The 19575-nt window shown below is 48.6% G+C and overlaps 2 protein-coding genes across 7 annotated transcripts in view; one reads left to right on the top strand and one right to left on the bottom strand.

Annotated features, from left to right (window-relative positions):
• Nucleotides 1-19575, top strand: part of PLXNC1 (plexin C1) — a 142200-nt gene that overhangs the window by 110825 nt on the left and 11800 nt on the right. For both annotated transcript variants that reach the window (XM_054696129.1, XM_037513862.2), the window contains 3 exons: nucleotides 6931-7108; nucleotides 9567-9670; nucleotides 18565-18619. In XM_054696129.1, coding sequence (XP_054552104.1) covers nucleotides 6931-7108; nucleotides 9567-9670; nucleotides 18565-18619 — 337 coding nt within the window. The remainder of the gene's footprint in view (nucleotides 1-6930; nucleotides 7109-9566; nucleotides 9671-18564; nucleotides 18620-19575) is intronic.
• CEP83 (centrosomal protein 83) overlaps nucleotides 6361-19575 on the bottom strand; it is a 109775-nt gene continuing 96560 nt past the window's right edge. For 4 of the 5 annotated variants that reach the window (XR_008552173.1, XR_008552171.1, XR_008552175.1 and 1 more), the window contains one exon: nucleotides 6361-6570. The gene's annotated coding sequence lies outside the window, so the exon portion shown is untranslated. The remainder of the gene's footprint in view (nucleotides 6571-19575) is intronic. The other variant, XR_008552172.1, reaches the window with a different exon arrangement.

Below are 19575 nucleotides of genomic sequence, written 5' to 3'. Positions count from 1 at the left end.
TGTGCACAGCAAGGAGAAAACCTCACCGCTCTCCATAAATCTGAAACTCCTGGGGCTCTTTGCCAGGTACCAAAATACTGTGAAATAGTCATGTTAAACCTAAAATACTGAAATCAAACATTTGGGGGCTAAATCTGACAACTTCTCACTTGATTCAATCAGCATGAACAAATATTAACAAATGCCAGCAGGTTTAGAAAAATTTTGAGAAACTTCAACTTGAAGAAATTCTCTCTCCATTGAATTTTTTTTCCTTCAAGCTGGAAGAATGCCTTCTTAGAAAGAACCTCATTATCTGTTGGGGACCAAGGGGAGGAGCAGGAAGACAAAACTCCTTGGTCCCTGGAACTTCGGGCTCTCAGTCTCGGAGACAGGAGGATGGAGAGGCTGGGCAGGCAGGGGCAGCAGGCGGCATCTGGGTGGGCGTCGCAGGGAGAAACCCCGGAGCAGAGGCTCCGCTGAGACTGTGTTTTACTCATGCTGCTCCCACTCAACTTCTCCAGCGGTGCCTCCCCTGTGCACCCTGTTTCCTCCCCAACTCCCTCTCTGCCCCCCTCCCTCCTCCATGCCCCGCTAGCTCAGGTGGACACAAGAACCAAACTCTTCTCTTGACCTTCGTTTGCCTCTGAAATGAAATTAGAAATATTTTGCAGGTTTTATTTAATGAAAGCAATTGTGGGCCTCCGACCTTTATAGCCACGTTGCGGCTCTGTAATAAACTCCATCGAAATTACTTTCTAGGCTTTTTAAGGTATTGCAGAAAGGCCGTCGCCACATCCGTGCCCTTCTTAGCCAGGAATACGGTTGAGTCGGTGAAGCGGCCGCATCATCCTAGCCCCACGGGTATGGGGGGGAGAGTATGAAAATGGCTCTTCCCTGCTTTGGATTCCGCCCCCCGCCCCCTAGTGCCCTGCAGCCTTGCTTTTCCTACCGCCCTGGTAGCGTGCAGGGGCGTGTGGGGGGCTGGGAGAGCAGGCCCACGGCCGGCCGAGCGCCCACAGGCTGGGCAGCTCGGTGCCCAAGAGGCGCGCCCGGGAGCCGTGTGGGCGCAGATCCAGGCCCGGCTGCTGTACTCGCCAGCTGGGGACCTCGGGCAAGTCACTCGGCCTCTGGAAACCTGTCTCCTCATCTGTAGCCAGTGCTCATAAGCCCTAACCTGTGCGTTTGCTGTGAGGTGAGGAAATTGTGTCTGTGAGAGGTTCAGCCGGCACGGCTGGCAGAGCAGGTGCTCGTTACTTTATGATAGTTTTTCTCTTCCGAGCAGTTTTTCTTGTCAACGCTCAGGTCTACGGAGCAGAAAGTACCCCTCACCCTTCTTTTTGTTGCTTCTTTATGGGTGGTGGAAACGCTGGGGGGCGGGGGGTTCATGAGCTGATCCATCATCTTTAAAAGCATTTCTTAAATGCTTGGGTGCTTATGTTAACATTAAAACTGTCACCCTGAACCCCTCTCTCTGGGCATTGGTCACGCTAGCGGCCAGCACCTCCTTGGGCAGAGGTGGCAGGAGCAGAGGTGGCAGGAGTCCGGTGGGAAACCTGCATGGCTCCCAGCGGGGGGGCTGCTCCGGGACAGGCTTTACAAGACCTGTCCTCCCGCTCTGGGCCTTTCTCTGGAGGCTGGGCCCCGAGCTCTCTAAGTTTCTTTCTGCCACCCTCTCTCCGTACCAGGGATGTGCTCCAGTCCATTAGGGTGCAATGACTTCAGCGGCGAGGAGCACAGCCGCGAGATACCAGATACTGTGGCTCAAGCAACAGAGAAGTCTGTTTCTCTCCGATGTGAAATTCTTGATGGGGCGCAGCGCTGCTGCGCACCCCAGCTCCTCCTCTCGCCATCCTCAGCTCACCTCACGGCCGAAGGTATTTGCTCCCCGCAGCCTGCTTCCACCTTCCAGCCCACAGGACCGAAGCGGGGCAACTGGAAGGGGACACGAGCTGTCTTTCGACCAAGTTCCCGCCGGCCGCCCCCATCACATCCGCTCACGCTCCCTGGCCAGAATTTCGTCCCACGCCGTAGCCGGCAGCGAGGGAGGCTGGGAAGTGCCATCTTTATTCTGGGTGAAAATGAGCTCCAGAAAATTGCCTGTGGATGGCAGTTTTAACCGCGGGGTGCTCCAGATTGAGTGGGTCCTGTGGGTGCCAAGCCAAGGTGAAGGTCAAGCATCCTCTGCCAGGTTGTCTCTGCCCGACTTGGGCTCTGGTAGCGATCATGCAGACCCCCGGGCCCAGTGGGACTGCCCTTCCAGCATCTGTTTTCGGGACTGGCCTTTGGCTTCAGGGCTCAGAGTATGGATGTTTCCTCATTGTTGAGCCGCACTGGCTCTGTGATCTTGGATCTGAACCTCTTTGTGTCTCAGTTTCTTCATCTGGTAAATGAGGCTAATAATAGTAGCCACTATTGTGAGGATTAAATGAATTAGCAGAGCACTTAAGACAATTCCCACAGCTTGGTAAGTGTTCGATAAGTGCAACCTATTCTTATTAGAAACCGAAACCAGCATTCTTCTCTTGTCCATTTTGTCTATAAATAGTGCAGGGCTTCTCTCTCAGATGGCAGGTAATGGTTTTGGAAAAGACAAGCCTGGTTCCTCAAGTCACCCGCCGTCCATTCTATGCAAAGGAAGTGGTATTCTTTATCCAGACTTCCTGACCTGGTGGACTGATTTAAAGACTAAAGCCCGCTGCTCACCTGTCTAATCAGAATCAAAGCCAAGTGTCCGCGTGGTCCAAACACCTTCCCTGATTTCTTCCTTTGGAAAAACCCCCTCTGTGTTTAAAGTACGCTCTGTCTGAGCCCCCTAAAGCACTCCTCCTGTTTCTACTATTTTCTCCCCGATATTAGAGGTCACATGCACATCCCCCAATGGTCCCATGTCTCCATAGATGACCCAGCAGGTTTTACTTTGTGTCATCTACAATGCCCTGCATACAACAGGTGCCAAGTTTGGGTGTCAGTAAATGACACCAAGAGTGAGCCCTGTCAGGCTGAGTGCAGTCAGCTGTAAGAAGAAAATCAGATCAAGGGCACCTGAAATAGTCAGAGCGTGGAATTGCATCTGAGGGCAGAAAGTGTGCAAGAGCAGCCCCAAAGCGGGCCCATCCATCCAGCACTATCAGCTCCCGGCCCTCTCAGGGGGCCTCCCTCCTAGTCACAGAGTAGCTGCCACAGCTCCAAGCACTGATCTCCCCACGTATTAAAGTAGAAACTCTTTCCCTTTATGTCACTGGCCAAAACCAAGTACTATGGCCAGTCCCTGGAGAGGGAGAATTGGGGTTGTCACCAATCGTGGGCCCTAAGCTAGGCTGGGCTCCCCGCTGTCGATAACTGACTCGTTAGCAGAAAAGGCGTGCTAGCCACTGTGCGGACAGCCAGCCGTATCTGTTGCCCGGCTTTGCCGGCACTTTCATGTCAAGGAAATGGAGAAAGCAGAGCAATTCCTCTTCACAGAAGGGAGTAGATTTCCGGAGGAGAGACCAGCGCACATTTAGAGCACCCTACTAGCCTTTCGTGAGTATTTGGAAGTGGCCATCGCATAGATTTCAGATCATGCTCAGTTTGCAAAACATCTTCCTGTTTGAAAGGCAGGGTCACCAAGTGTTTAAGGACATGGACAGAGCTGGGAAGCAGCACCTCTTCTGCCATTTTCTTGGCCAGAATTGCTGGGTGATCTTGTGCGTTTATTTAACCTCTCTGGCTCCGTTTCCCATCTGCAAAATGGGGATAGCCACAGGCTCTGTGTCACGGTTCTTTCTGAGATGTAGGTACTAATGCAGACATCGTTTACCACAGTGTTTGCACACAGGAAACACCCTGTAATTTGCTATTCTTCCAAGTCTTTATTTCATGATCTGGACACCCCTTTGGGATAGAAACAATGAGAATGTTAAGGCTCAGAGGAGGTGGATGACTTGCCCACCCTCCCACAGCTGGTGCGCAGGTGGGTGTGGTCCATGTGGTGCGTGCAATGTGTTCAGGGCCCTCAGCCCTCCAGGCCCCCTCCTCCCCTGGTCTGTGCACGCTTGCTGAGGGCCACACTGGCCTGAAAGTTGTCTCACGGGTGATGTTTCCTTCCCCGTGTGCTGTGAACTGTCTGAGAACACAGACTGTATCCCAAGGCCTCGCTTAGGCCCCAGCCCCTAACGCCAAGTGGGGCACAGGGAAGGCTCTGCCTAGCTGGATGGGTTTTGAACAGGAGCTGGAGGGATGGAGCTTCAGGGGGGAGCTTCCCCAGGGGAAGCGGGGTGCGGTGTGTGCCTTCCAAGCCTCAGGCTGGGGTTAAGAGGCGGGGAGACTCCGAAAGCGCCCCCCCGACTACACTTAAGCTTTAGGAAACTGCGCATCACGCATTAGCAGCAGAAAAAACGAATACAAATCAATTTGTGTCTGAATTTACTCTCAGAATTCCCTGTGGACTCTATAAAATACCGTACTACCTATTTCTTCTCACCCATCTAGCTGTGGAGGCAGTGGCAGATTTACATTATTTTCCATCCACTAAGATTTTTTTTTTTTTTGCTTTTGGTTATGTTTGTAAGAACATTTATTGCCTATAAAGAGGTGTTTTCATTAAAGACAACAGTGCCCTTTAGGTAGTCACAGAATGTTATTTCACAAATACTTATAAAACTATTAAACAAGCTGGGATGCTGGGGCTTCTATTAAAAGGTGCTTTCCACTCATCTTTATCTCCAGAAGCCCCATGAACTTGCTTAACTACTACGTCTCCCACTGGGAGGAGACCCACTGGGGAAAAATGTGGGAGATGGACAAGGCTGCAGAGTGTGGGGAGCAGGACTACGCTGTACCCCTCCACCCTCTCCCGAGCGCCCCATCTGCCCTGGGGATCTAGCTCAGGAGTTTGCTTTCAGCCTGATCCAGGAGGCCTGGAGCGTTGCTGGCTTGCAGAGGGAACCCAGAGGGGTGAGGGAGGCCACGGTGGTGGGGGGGACCCCTGGCTGAGAGGCCCTCGGGGGTAACTCCCTGCCTTGCCACTTACTAGATATGTCCAGAGCCAGTAACGCGGCCCCTTTGCCTTGGAACGTGTTTGGGGGGTGTCTGACCCCAGAGGGTTCAAAAATATGTCCCTCAAAAGGGAGGAAACGTGAGGACACTGGCGCAGGCCTTCGCCACGCCGGTTGCTTCCAGATCCTTGTCCTGGGGCTGCCCCTCCGCTGGGCACTCCCTGGCCGCATCCAGGCGTGTGAGCAGAGGCTCTGGGATCCCAATGAGCGGGCGAAGGGCCCAGAAGTGGAGTGTGCTCGGGGGCAGGCAAGGGAGCCCGGCCGCTCCAGGAAGGAAACGCACGGGCCAGAGCGAGATGAGCCGGTAGCTCAGCCCAGACGCCAGCGCCCTGAGCCTGAATCACTTGCTAGGCCTGGCCCCAAGTCCGCTCTTCTGTCACTGCCAACAGGACCGCAGGGCCAGATTTAAAGGCAGCGAAGACATGTCCTGAGAACCCCCCGAAGACACGTCTTCAGGCACCTCTTTTCCACAGCAGGGTCATAAGTCATGTCTCCCACGTGCTCCCAGGCCAGACACTGTCCCGAGCACCGGGCCATCATCGTAGGGCCCCCGGCGCGGTTACTGTGACCATCCCCACCTCGTGGGTGCGAAGCGGGCTTGCGAGAGGCTCCCCGGCTGGTTCGTGATGGGCTGGGATTGGCCCGGGCACCGAGGCCAGAGCGGATGGCCAGCCCTGTCCCGGCGGCTGGCAGCGTGCTCCGGCCCCAGCAGAACTGGGGAGAGCGGGGTCGGAGTCCAAGCTGCTTCCCGACGAAGCCGGCCACGGGGTGACTGTGTGCTAACCGTGCAGCGGGGGTGCTGTTCCGCCTCATCACCCGCCGGCACCTAGGGCGTCCCGTGCCCTAGCCCTGTGCGGGCACCATCCCATGTCTCTCCACCACCTGCGAGAAGGCAGGCACTGCCGTGACACCCATTTTAAAGCCGAATTGGCCCTAGAACCCCCATTCTCCAAATATTTGGATTTTTTAAACATTTTCATGCGGTCGTCATTTCACATCCCCTTATCACCAGTGCCCACGGCGCCCCCTCCCTTGGATGCCAGGATGGCCGAGGTGCCTAAGCATCTCCACTGTATGTGCTGCTCATCACACAATACTCCCCCCCCTCCCCCGGAGCCCCCTCTCGCGGGCTCTCCAGCAGGTAGAGCTGTGTTATTTTAGGCCTGTTTACTTGGTCTCGGAGTAAAAAATTGCCTTTAAATCCGCTTGGAAGTATTCCCTGGTCGCGTGTGTTCACACATTCTCAGAGGCCTGCCTCCCCCGTTTGCCTGATTCGGAGGTTTTGTTGCACTGGGAGAATGGTAACTGACAAAACGTTAAGTAATGGCGCTGAAATGTAAAGTAATTAATGCAAGAATAATAGTACAGGGTGGGGATCTCGGCGTTTTAATGAGAGCTCAGGAAGCTGCCTGACTGCAGACGTGAAGCTGGAGGGAGCGCGCGCTGGCGTCATTAGTGCTGAATATTAACAAGTGACCTCTGAGCACGATCGATGCTGGGACCTCGTCTCCTTTCCTGCCACCCGGAACCTCACCTCTGCGACTCTGGGGTGCTGTTAATAGAAAAAGATAATCACTGGTCTGCCCTCATCTGCTGTGGAACCTTTCCAAAGATTTTTGAGGGTGCAATTAGAAATCACTCTTTTTAAGAATATGTGTATATATGTGTGTGTTTTTATTCTCACATATTTATTCAATGCCTGCTCTATAATGAGAGTTTTAACTTTGTTTTCCTTTCCATTATCACGGAAAAGAATGGATTATGGAAAAAAGATGAAAGTGGCATAATGCGATACGGTGTTTGCTAATGTGCTGTCAGAGGTATTAGGTCTTGCCAAGGTTTGTGTCTTTTATGAATGCCTTTCAGATTGCAATTATCTAATAGACTTGGAAACCCGTTTGTATTCCTGCAGGCATTAAACGTCGTCTTTGAAAAAATCCCAGAAAATGAGAGTGCAGATGTCTGTCGGAATATTTCAGTCAACGTTCTTGATTGTGATACCATAGGCCAAGCCAAAGAAAAGATTTTCCAAGCATTCCTAAGCAAAAACGGCTCTCCTTATGGACTTCAGCTGAATGAAATCGGCCTTGGTAAGGCAACTCGAGCTCTCGTCCCAACCCCCCTGGCATCACCCCCACCCCAACCCCTCCACATAACACTTCTGTGGAGGATGCTTCCATGATGCGGGTCGCCCCTGGGGAGCATGTCTAGGGGCCAGGAGGCAACACTGCTGTCCTGGGAGCATCCTGATTCGTGACCTAGAAGCATAAGCCTTCAGAGTTGCTGTTGTCTAAATGTTACGTTTGTAAATCAGATGCCCAGATTGCTAACCCTGACACCCGGTGGATTCACCTTGCATCAAGACGTACAGGAAGGTGTAAACCCTGTGCCCTCTGTATGTGTTGCATTTCACATTGGCATTTGATTTGTTTGTTGACACTGAGTGTGTCATTAGTGGGTGGCTCAGACTCGGGGTGTGAACTCCAGCACTCTAGAAAGGTCATCTTCCTCTCTGCTAATCACGTCCTGCATTAAGTATATTCTCCATCCTCCCCCAACAAGCAGCAGCATCTGCTGTGAATTCATTTTCGGGCTCTATTGGTATACTGCAAAGGCGAGCATATGCGTGAGCGAGCTAACAGGGCTCCACTTCACTCAAATGTTCATCAACATTTTAAAGTTGAGCTCCACGCAGCCCTCCCAGGAGACCGTCGTGGGATTTTATAGCAGATAATGGGACAGAAAAGAAGAAGAAAACTGTAGCAGTGACAGGCAGCGTAACAAGGTTCACCTCCCTGATGTACAATTGTAGCCTCCGCTAAGCAGGCAATTAAAATCATCCCACCCCGCTCGGCAAGTCCACCCTCCTGGTAAAAGGCCACTGAGAAAAGCCCAGAGGCAGGGGCTGAGGAATGTGGGGGAACCGTGCGGCCTGCACAGCGACCGGTGACTTGGCGCGGCCTCTTTTCCATTGGGTGGATTGATGGTCACTTGAATTCATGTGGCCAGATGTGGGGGCAAAGCCAGAGACCACGTGACCAGGATCTTCAGTCCCTGCCCTGAGCCGGCTTCTCCCAACCGTGGCTCTGCCCGCAGACAGGCACGTTTCCCATGGGGGAAGCTGCCCGGGGCCTCCATCCTGCCACCGCCCCCCCTCCCATGGTGGAACACCCCTCGCGGGCGTGGGCCCCTCAGGTGTTTTTTTTTTTTTTTAAAGCATTTTTTTTTTTTTTTTAAGATTTATTTATTTATTTATACAAGCACTGGGTACAGTCAGAAGCACGGGAGGGTGAGAGAATTCACCAGAGCCAGAGAGGAGAGCAGAACAGGCAGAGTGATGAAGTACACTGCTGAGGGGAGCAGCGGGCGGCAGGAGAGGTCTGCGCGCCATGTGGGACCCTCACCCGGCAGCCGGGGATCGAACCGGCGTAACAGAGGCCGCAGGCAGCTTCGCAACCCAGCGCTCAACCGCTGTGCCACGGGGGAGGCCCCCCTCAGGTGTTCCGCTCTGATGCGGGAGGGCAGGGAGCAGGACCAGCTGACCTGAAGCTTCACACTGTGCCCTGGTGGCAAACGGGACACAGCACATCAGCCATGGCAGGCTTCTGTGCGTCGGCGGGTATCCCAAACTACTTCCAAGGCTGATCTCAGAAAACTGAGGCCAAAACCAAACCCCGCCATACATTGTATTGAATTCCAATAGCAGAAGCAGCTGTGCTCAGTCCTTGTATAGCAGAGGCTCGCAAACCCAGATGCCCAGGGGGACAGGAAGTATCATAAATAGGGGGTGTCAGCCTGCCTAGGACAATAGGAAGTGGTGAGGTCTGACTTAATTTGGAATGATTTATGGCCCCATCCAAGGAGGCATTGCGGCTGAGATTTAGCTGGTTGTGCCGTGCGGGCCTGTACGGTCAGTGTTACCAGACGGTCTGATTTTTTTTCTTTTTAAGAGAAATCAGAAGTCCAAGCTTTTATATTGCAACAGCCCTATTTTTGAATGTCACTAAATTGACATGTGTAAGATACTGCAAATTCACAAGAAGAAAACACACATTTGTGGGCCACATTCTGGCCCTGGGGCACATTTCTGCAAAGGAGTTTGAACCCCGAGGAGAGGAACCTAGACCCCCAGTGTGTCTCCCCCCACGTCTTCCCCCAGCGCACGCACAACGACCTAAAGCGTACAGGTTCACAGCGCGCCCACTGGCGAGCACGCGAGCACGTGTGTGAGCATACAGATTGGCTTTGGGAATTTTCTGAAGAGCTTAGTCCCCTGCAGATGCATTATTTTGCCTTCATTTGGCTTCACTTCCAGGCTTAGCCTCAGTAAAAGCTTCAGGGAAGAGTGGTCTTAAAAGGGAGAGCCCTACAAACAATTTACAGAACTGGGCTACCAGTCTTGTTGACATCTCTCTCACCCTTCAAACAAATATTTACTTTAGTTTTAATCTATTTATAACTAATTGCTACAAAAGGAACAGGGTAGTACTTAAATTTAATTTTTCATTGTAATTTTGAGAACAAAATGTCCCTTTGTTGTCCCCCCAGAGCTTCAGGTGGGTACACGACAGAAAGAACTTCTGGATATTGACAGTTCTTCAGTGATCCTTGAAGATGGAATAACCAAGCTGAACACCATCGGTCACTATGAGGTAAGAAGGGCATTTAATTCCCCCACTTCTAACTGGGTTAGATGATCTATAGCACCGCGTACATGTTTCCTTCTAGGGCTCTCGCGCTTATTCTGGCAGCACATAGAATTAAAAAAAAGCTATAGGACTTACATCCATTTTCTGGGCTGGTGTGCAGTGGCTAGTTTGGGTAAGGGGAGGCAGTTGTTTTCCTTACTTGCTCGTGGAGCAGAGCACGTGAAGAGGGCCTTGTGGCCCACTTGTCCAGCGTCCACCCTCTGCAAGGGCTCCTGTTTTCGTGTCACCTAATCACTGTCCACCTGCGGTTTAGGTGGGAAACTTGGCCTTGACAAGCATCTCAGGCGTCTAGAAGCATGTGTCTCAGCAGAGTCACAGAAGAGTTATCATTTAGCTGGACACTAGACAGCTATTCAAATCCTAAGTCTTTCTGTGTCCACAGTGTTCACAATGCACCGTATAACCTCCTTTTTCTGAAGAGGTTCTGCATTTCCTAGTAACTATTCAGCAATACTTCCTTTGACCCCTGATCCACGTGCTGGGTGAATGTCAAGGTGGGTGAGGGGCAGACATGACCTCTCAGAGAGCTGAGTGCTAGAGAAGCAGGGGTGAAAGGCAGGAAGGTGCCTGGGCCAGCTGGGACACTGGGAGTCGTTCCGCAGCCATATTGAAATCTTTGTGTTTGTATATACTATGCACCTCACACGTGTCTTTGCCGTGTCCACTATGCGCTAGGGGCTGGGGAAGCAGGAGGAACAAAGGCCGGGTTCCTGACCTGACGGAGCTCCAGCCCCTTAGAACAGGTGGACAAGGGAGGAGACAAGTCATGCCGCAGCACCCTAACAGTGCAGTAGTGTTCTTTGTGGCCTGGAGACCCTGAGAAGGCTTGCTGCTGGGAGCTAGGACTAAGCTGAGATCTGAAGAGTGAGGAGGCGCTACGAGGCTGGGGTGGGATGCCAGCACACCCGGCAGGGAAGAGCGCGCGTGCACATTCTTTTGTACCAAGACTTTTAGACTGGTTGAAACTTGAGCCTGGTCGATGGCAGCAAGAGCCAGTAATAGCGGTTTATGGTGCCCCTATTGTGCCAGGTCTTATCGTCAGCATTCCTTTATTTTGACTCTTAATCCTAATGCAGTTCTGTGGGGTAGGTTCCATTATTAATTGGCTTTATGGATGGGTATACTGAGGCTTCTGGGGGTTCACTGAGAGCTGGTTAGTGGCCAGTGAAGAGTAGGCCCCGGAGAATTGAGCTCTAGGGTCTGTGGCTCTTCCAGTGCCACCGTGGTTTCTCATGGAAGACGGCCAGAGAGGCGGGGTGGAGGCCAGAGGTGGGGCGCACCGGTCACACAGACCCAGTTAGTTTCTTTAGTAGGAGTTTCAGTTTGATCCACGAACAGTGGGAGCCAATGATGAGTGATGCGGATCTGGAAATGGGGAGACCCATTAGAAATTGTTGTTAGAATTCCAGGTTAGGAATGAAGCCGACCAGATGACACAATGTCTCCGTACAAATGATGGGTTCAGAGATAGGCAGGAGAGGACAGCACAGACGAGCGGCTAAGATACTGGAGCGAGGGAGGTGTCGGGGTTGACTCGGGGCAGCCGAGCAAATGCTCTTCCAGGAGAGGGACACGACAGGAGGAAGCGCTTCCCAGGCCACTGGGACAGTGGGTGCCTCCTGTCTTTCGTGGCTCTTGGGCCCCAAGGAGACATGTCTGCACTAGGCAGGCCTTTGGACCCTGCTCTTTCCTCACCCAGAAGGAACTGAGACTGTTCCTGGAGCAGAGCTTTCTGCACAACAGCCAGGAACGGAGGCCTTCATTCTGGCTCTGTGGCTGACTGGGTCTCATAATCAGTTTGGAAACAGTGGCTTTGCGTGATGCTAGGTGGGTGCGGCCCCACAGCCTTTGTTGGAGGGGTGCTAGCAGAGGCAGCTGCAGTTACATCTGCTCCTGTGCTCACACCGCAGCTCAGACTTTCCAGCCTTCGAATCATCTTGCCAAGAGCTGTTGATCTGGGCTTTTGGAGTTTGTAAAAATCCCCCACGACATTTCTGAAAGGATGCATTCTTGTCTATAGGCCACACTTGCAGAAGCACCACTAGAGAGGAATTAAGTGGCTAGGAGGTTAGAGTTGGGGGTGCTGCCCTCATGGATGCTTGAGCAGGGTTTAGGGTAGTAGTTCGATGGTTAGGGTTGTAGCCCTGAAGCTTGACCTTCTCTGTATCTGGGGAGAGGCACAAGCTCTAGTCTGGCCAAATCTGGAAGGGACACCATCACAAAGCCCTCCTCAGGTGCTCCGGACTAGTGTGCTTGCTTAGCTCAGCCGCAGGGGGTAGGGTTGGGCCAGGTCAGCCTCCTCAGAGCCCCCTGGCCTGAGTGGCGGGGGTTGGGCCCCACAGAATAGGGTGTGGCCACTGGCTAGCCTTAATAGAGAAAGGCAGGACACACAACTGCAGGGAAAATGAAGAACCACTAGAGCTGTCTGCAAGGCAAGGGAAGGCTGTCAGCAGAGGGAGAACATCAGTCTTCAGCAGAGACATCAGCCTGCTAGACACCTATCTGCTTAAGGATGATAATGAAATTAATCCGGCCTGTAGTCACTTTCCGTCCAAATGATTTATTGGTCTCATACCCTCGCGTTGCCACATGGTGGTAATAAATGACAAGACTAGGACACAAGGGCTTAAAGGATTCTCCTTATGTTTAAGAAGCTAAGCTGTATGCCAAATAAACCCGGAGAGCTTGAAGGAAACCGGGGAGGTCATCAGGCCCATGTTCCCTAGGCCAAGACCGTCTCAAAAACCTTTTAAAGTCTGCTTGAAAAAAGTCTCCACCCCGCGCACCCCCCACCCCCCCAGCCATGTAAATCTATACTCAGTTTAGTAGCGCCCCCGCAGAGTCAAAATCTGGAGTAATTTGACAGGGCTGGGCTGAAGCTTACTTTTGCCCTTTTGTGAAAGAAAAATTTTCTCTTCCAGCACTTACATTTCCCTCCAAAGAGACAAGATGCTAATTATCACTCTTATTCATTTACTAAAGCAGCCTAGTTTGAGTCACTGTAAGTGCTTGAAGGCAAAAACTATATTTCATTTAAAAATAGGATCTAACTCAGAGTCTTAAGTGATTCAGACTCACCTCCCTCCAATTAGTCCAAATTAGTTGGGTTTTAAAGCTAATCTTTAGTGACGGCCAGTTCCTCCTCCTATCTAAACAAAGTCCCTGCTGTTGGAGTCTGAGCCTCCCTCTTCTTACCTCCTGTCCTGAGGCCGAAGAATCTAGCTGGACTCTTCTGAATGATTTACTGTCCATGTATTTGCAGAACAGATTTCTAGGCGTCTTGAAGGCGCGGCAAAAATAAAGATGAGCCTCTCATACACCAGATGCAGACTCCAAAGTCCCAAACCGCTGGCAGTGCCCTGTCTATAGGACCCTATAGGATGGCATTCTTGCCAGGCCAGGCTTAGGCACCGGCATTATTGTTTCCAGAATTACAAAGCAGCCGCTGCCAGCAGTGTTCACCTACATAGATCCAATTCATGCTCACAACAGCCCTACGATGAATGTGCCTTTATCACCCTCGTTTACCATCAGATGAACACAGAGGAAGGTGAATTTCTGTTCCAGTCTCTTCTAGTCCTGTGCAGACTAAAGCTGACCTCTTTACCAACACATTTAGCCAGCGGCATCTTTCTCCCCTATAATTAAATCCTCCTATAGTGCTTTAATGGGCTGTTGCTGTGTGTGTTTAGTGCCTTTACTATGAAGGGACTGCGCTGTTCTGAAGCCAACAAGACCAGGTAGAGAGGGGGGTTGTGTGTGGTGTGGGATAGTTTCTCCAGATCCAGGCTTTCTTCCTGTCGCCTGGATCTGGGTGAATTTTCGCTGCACGGTGTTCCTGCGCCCTCATGCTGCTGTGGAGTGACAGTGTACGCAGGACAGGTGTCATGTCCAGGAGGAAATGTTCTCTGAGCTGTGAGGTTATGAGGGGCAGAGAAGATGCTTAACTGCAGTGTCATTGAAGAATGGTCCTTGGAACAGGTGCCATGTTGAAGTTCATAGGAATGTTCGAAAGGGTCAGCTGGGTAAGGTCAGAGGTCTTTCCAGCCAGGTGTGCCATCCGTGACACTGAAGGGATAGGACTAAAGGTCTAAAGGTCTCTTACAGCATGTAGGAGATTAACACACAGGGAATGCTTCTTGTGTATAGGACACTTGCTGTTCTAGAAGCTTTCACAAGTTGTGACTCCTTTAGTCCTTATAGCCCCATGAGGCAGGTACTGTCATTCCCATTCTGAGGCACAGAGACACTAAGAAACTTGGCTCAGGTCACACAGTTCTTCTCACAGACACCCCACAGTTGGGGAGCATATGAAGAAGCAATTGCACTACAATCTGTGGCTCTTCTCAGGGCCAGAGGACTAATCATGCTCAGAACCAGGCTCAGAACCTAGCCTCTGAAGTAGCCTGGCTGGAGAGCTGGGGCCAATTTATGAAAACTCCTGGTAGTTATCTTCTCTGCTGTCAAATTCAAAAGGATTAATATCTTTTCAGTTGTCATGATGAATTCATGTCTGAGTTTATAAAAATGCTTCCTTATTTCTAATCCAACTTTAACGTCCTTTAAGGCCAATATTTCTCGAAGACAATGTAGTTACTTTCATCAGAAGGGAGGCTTCTTTCAGGCATCCAAGAGCTGACAGTTCCAGTCCAACAAAAGTGCAGGGAGTGGTTAGGCTCCTAATTTTACTCATTGCCTCCCAGAAGACTAGTTCAGGAATCTAACAGTCCTCAGAGGGAGTCCACTACAGGCCTAAGGCTAATTCCAAGTACACAAGAAAGACGCAGGAAGCCTGCTGGCATTTCTGTTAGTTTCTGGAATCCTTTAGAATTCTGAAGTGGCATCAGGATCTGCACATGCGATTCGATGTGTGTGTAGAGGATGTTCCTACGGGCCCTTCCAGACACTGATGAGCCCTAAGCTGCCTTCACTGGAGGATTGGGGGAAAACGAGGTAAGCAAGATTGACAAGTGGCTGCTGAGATGTTAGATGAATTGTTTTCACATAATACTATTTTAAGAGTGAGAGATGTCAGTAAGGGTTTCCACATGACGACTTGTATTAACTGTTTTCAGATTTTTTTTAAGGAAAGAGTATCATGATACTTTTAGAGCATACTCATATTCAATCGAGAATAAGGTCAACATTAATATTTTCCATAAAATTCTTAAACCCTAAGAAACTGCCAACAGTTAACCATTTTGTCCTACAAAATGGCAGTATCGTAAGGTAAAATATGTAAGTTCCGTGTATTTCTAGAAAATGTATTTTTATGGAATTATCTTCAATTTATGCCCCACAGTAATTTACCACAAAGAAATCTCACCTTTACTTACAAATGGTTGGGAGGTTACAAAGCTTCTGCTATCCCAGGAGTGGACATGAATTTACTTCTCCCTGTGTGGTTAACGATTCTGATGATGGAGAATCCTACAGCTAATTCCCCACATCCCAACATGGGCCAGCCACTACTACAGGCGTGTGGCCTTGTTACCTTGCCTCCCAGAGCACAGAGACCTGAAGGGATTGAATTTGAAATTGCTACGCATACCAGTTCTGCTCTAGGCTGGAGAAACATACCTGTTGTAGACCCATTTAATGAAATCTTTCTTTGGTTTAATTTGGTCTTCATGTTCCTAAAGTAGACCAATCTTACTAATCCTCAAGAAGGATTAATAAGCCCCTCCCAGGAAAGCATTTAGTTCTGCAGATGGAACACAGAGCATCAGATTATTAACATTTCAGTTTCTGTGGCACTTTTCAAAAGTGCATTTTTGCCCTTAACTTGGCAGCAGTTGCCTTGTGCAAAATAGAAACATAAACCCTTTCCCTCCACAAAATCTGTAAATAAACTAGTTTTCTATCTTTATAATGGCATTAGAGTACCACGTGGGGGAGTGTTCCAGCCCTAGAGCAGCTGTGAAAGTTAGAAATCGCTCTCACACATACATGCTCAAACACACACACACAACTCATCCACTAATAAAATGCTTTTACAACACTTGCTCTCAGGAGATAATTTCAGAGTAAAAATTTCCTTGGTACAAGCTGCGTCTGCGCTATCTTAATGCCTGAGCACAGTGCCAACAGTGAGTTGTTGCCAGCTTTTGAAAAGACATTTGAACTTTGGCAACGCTCCTTATCGGAAGGCCCATCCGTGGTGTTTGTGATTATAGAGTAAGGGTGCTTGCTTTTGGCAAAACAAAGTGTCTGACAGTAGCAGAGTATTGGCTCAACACTCAACAGGATCCATTTGGGATTCATTCTTTGACAATTACTCAGAATGAATCACCAGCTTCCTTTTATAAAAAGATATTTATTGGCTTAGAAAGGGAGCATATACACCTCTTCATGGGGAGGGATATTGTAACTATGTTCAAACAGTCACATAAACTGGGTATCTGAGTATTGCTAAGGGGGTGCCTCCACAGAGCTTTTGCATCTAATATGGAGAATAGAAAAATCAGCCAGAAAACAATGAATGGCTTAAGGGGAGAGGAAAGGGAGCTTGGTAATAACAGCACTTGAAGAGCTCAGTGAGAGTTCAGAATCCTCACTGCTGACACTCTAAGAAGCCTGATGGCCCCAACCAGTCCCTGCCCAGACTCCCTCCCTACAAAATGTTGTGAACACCAGTAGTTAGAGACCTCTGGCCTAAACTTAGCAGCTGGCTGGACAGCTGTGCTCAGGGACCTTGCAGCAGCTGGCCCTTGCTCTCAGTTGCTTTCTCTGTGGGTGAATCTGAAGGTTACGCTTTCATTCTTTGGTGCTCGCTAAGCAGGTTTTGTACATCGTGCTAACTAACGTACAGCAGGCCAGAAGAGAAATTCTGGAGTTCTACTCTATTATAAACTGGAAAAGGTAAGGATTAGCGTTCAGAATAGCCTTAGACCTTTAGAGAGGAGAATCACATTGCTGATTTTTCAGAAATGACAGGGTTCTCTCTCCCCAGAATCCCAGAATGCAGGTGAGGATTTATGTACCCCTGACCTGTCTGTTCTTCATGGCCCCTTTGTCTTGTGTTATTGTGGACCCGCCCCTCAGAACAGTTCACTCCTCCCAAGGAGGGAAGCTTGCCCTCTGCTGCTTAGGATCTAATCACCCTCGGCCTGAAGGGCACACCTGGCCCTGGGTTTTCCAGTTTCGAAAAGCCTCCTATGATCATCACCAGAAGACAACCACACAGGGATTTCAGTAGTGTGTTGGTATGGCGAAAGCATTTATTTGTCAATGGTATACATTTAAAATATATGGCAATTTTTAAACAGCTCTATTAAGATAAAATTTAGCTCTCTCTTAAAACTGTACTGTACAAAAAGGTTTTTGGTATTTACATAGTTGTGCAATCATCACAATCTAATTTTAGAAAATTTTCATCTCCAGGAATCTGGTACTGTATTAGCAGTCTTCTCCCTCCCCCAACCCTTACTTTAAGCAGCCATACTCTAATTTCTAGCCGTATAAATTTGCCTGTTCTGGGCAGTTTATATAAATGGAGTTGTACAATGTGCTCTGTTGTGACTTAATTAGCGTGATGTTTTTGAAGTTCATTAATGTTGTAGCATGTGTACTTTATTGTATGCTAGTTTTTTGACAGTAGTCATCCCATGAAATAATTTTTAAAAAGACAGTTGTTTGTAATGCAACAGCATAAACATTACATACCTTTTATTATTACAAGAAGTGAGACAAGCGTGTAATTGTATATACCGTATGCTTCCAATTACATGAAGTTCAAGGGCAGATAAAACTAGTCAACGGTAATGGAAGTCAGAAGAGTGATGATCTCTGGAGGAGGAGGGTGGTTTCTGACTGGGTAAGGATAATGGGAGTACTGCTTGGGACCCTGAAATATCACTTTATATCTTGATATGGGTGGTGGATATACTTGTATATATTTAACATTCATTGAGCTGTACAATTAATATTAGTGAACACTAAGTACTTTAGTATGTTACACTTAAGTTTAAAAGTTTTATTAAAGTACATGTAACTTTTATATTCTTACAAGCTTTTTAAAAGTTGTACCTGCAGACAAGGGAACAAATTAAGTGTGTTGAAAAACTACCACAAAATGAGCACATCCTAAAACTGCCACTTAGGTCAAGACAGCATCATAGGCCCCAGAAGTCTCCTTCTGTCCCCACCTAAGCACTAACCCAAATAGCTCAGTCTAGTTTTTACTGGTTGGAATATTTTTTTAGCTTTGTGTGAATAGAATCAGGTAGCATGGACTCATTTGTGAGACTTCTTTGCTAAACATTATCATGGAAAGGTTCATCCTTGTGGCATTAGCAATAATTTGTTCATTTTCATCTTACAATCTGTTGGGTGAATATACACTCAATTATTCACTCATTTAAATTGACGGATATTTGTGTTTGCAGTCCAGGACAATTACAGTTTATTAATATATGTATATACTTCTGGTAGGTCTATACCTTCCTGTGAAATTGCTGTCATAAAGTGTCTTCTAGCGTTCTTCATCATAGTTTTTGAATACCTGTTTCAGCATTTCTTAGTATGGTAAGAACTTCAAAAAGTGAAAATGGCTCAAGCATCTCTTGGCCTCTGAGAAGCTGCAGTATGTCTCAGCAGTTTAGCCTTCGAGGGCTAGCGCTCCCCCTAATCCCACTGCCTTGTCTGTCTCCTCCATAGGATTGTGCACGCCTTGTGGGCAGAGATAATGTCTTGCTCATCATTACAGCCCCAGCACAATGTCTAGAACACAAATTCCTGATATTTAATAAGTGAGAGAATGTAAGATCCATCCAGTCATCTAATTCCTCGGTAAAGTTGAGAAATGAAAACTCATATTTTTTAATCTGTGCTTTCAGATATCAAATGGATCCACTATAAAAGTCTTTAAGAAGATAGCAAACTTTACTTCAGGTAACCAATATAATGTTGTTAGACTTTTTTTCTCACTCATCTTTATAAAGTACCACTTTTTTTTCCTCTCTCAGATACGTTGTCACAGAGGTGAGATTGAGTTGTTGCTATGTAATTCCCTGAAAGTGGAAAGAAACCATTTCAATCTGTTCCTAGTCCTAAGAACCTGTGTCCTGCAAAAAGGGGAAACTGTCAACAGCAGTTGTCCTAAAATACCCAGCAGGATAGAAGAATGAAGCCTCTTAACAGCTCTGAACACAGGGCAGAATCTCAGTCTTCATAATTCTTTTCCAATTCCTCAGTAGGATGGGAGCTAACAGGCGATTCCCCCTGGCAAACAGAGAAGCCTGCAGATAATCACAGTCCTGCAAGTGCTGAACAAACAATCCATTTAGAAAGCTCAAATCTCCTAATAGCATTTGCAAAATTCCCAGAAAATGGAGAGAGAAATTATTAGGGAACTTTCATGGGAAAATCAATAAGCCAGTCTCTCAACTCTATCTCTGATATAGCCTGAGGACAAGAAAACCTATAGGTCCCCTTCCAGATCTGTCTTCAGAGAAATTATACCCCAGCCAAGACTTCATTCTTCAGAAAGATTCCGGGCCTCACCAACAGATCCTTCTCTCACAGCTATAAGCTAGAGGTAGGGCGTCCTTATTCCTGGATTCAATACCAGGAGCATCCTGGTAGATTATGAACAGGATCATTGGTAGGTTGTAGGACACCTCAGTAGAGATCCCCTACTTTCCCTCAAGCTGTAGTGAAAGAAACCATCTTGCAGAAGATGGCTGTCATTCTGGTCTAAGAGGGTTTGGTATCCTTGTGTTAAAAGTGGAAGACCTATGTATTTTAGACTTCAAAGATGGGACCTTTTCCAGAGTGTGTTATTTGGGAGCCGTATAATAGTCTTGGGTTTGGATCACTCCATAGTACCTCCACTCAACAGCTCTGCC

The sequence above is a fragment of the Talpa occidentalis genome, unplaced genomic scaffold (assembly GCF_014898055.3).
Source record: "Talpa occidentalis isolate TD23 unplaced genomic scaffold, MPIMG_talOcc4v2.1 talOcc4.16, whole genome shotgun sequence".
Lineage (NCBI taxonomy): Eukaryota > Metazoa > Chordata > Mammalia > Eulipotyphla > Talpidae > Talpa > Talpa occidentalis.
The sequence above is the reverse complement of the archived record's forward strand: the minus strand, read 5'-3'. Positions and strand labels throughout refer to the sequence as shown.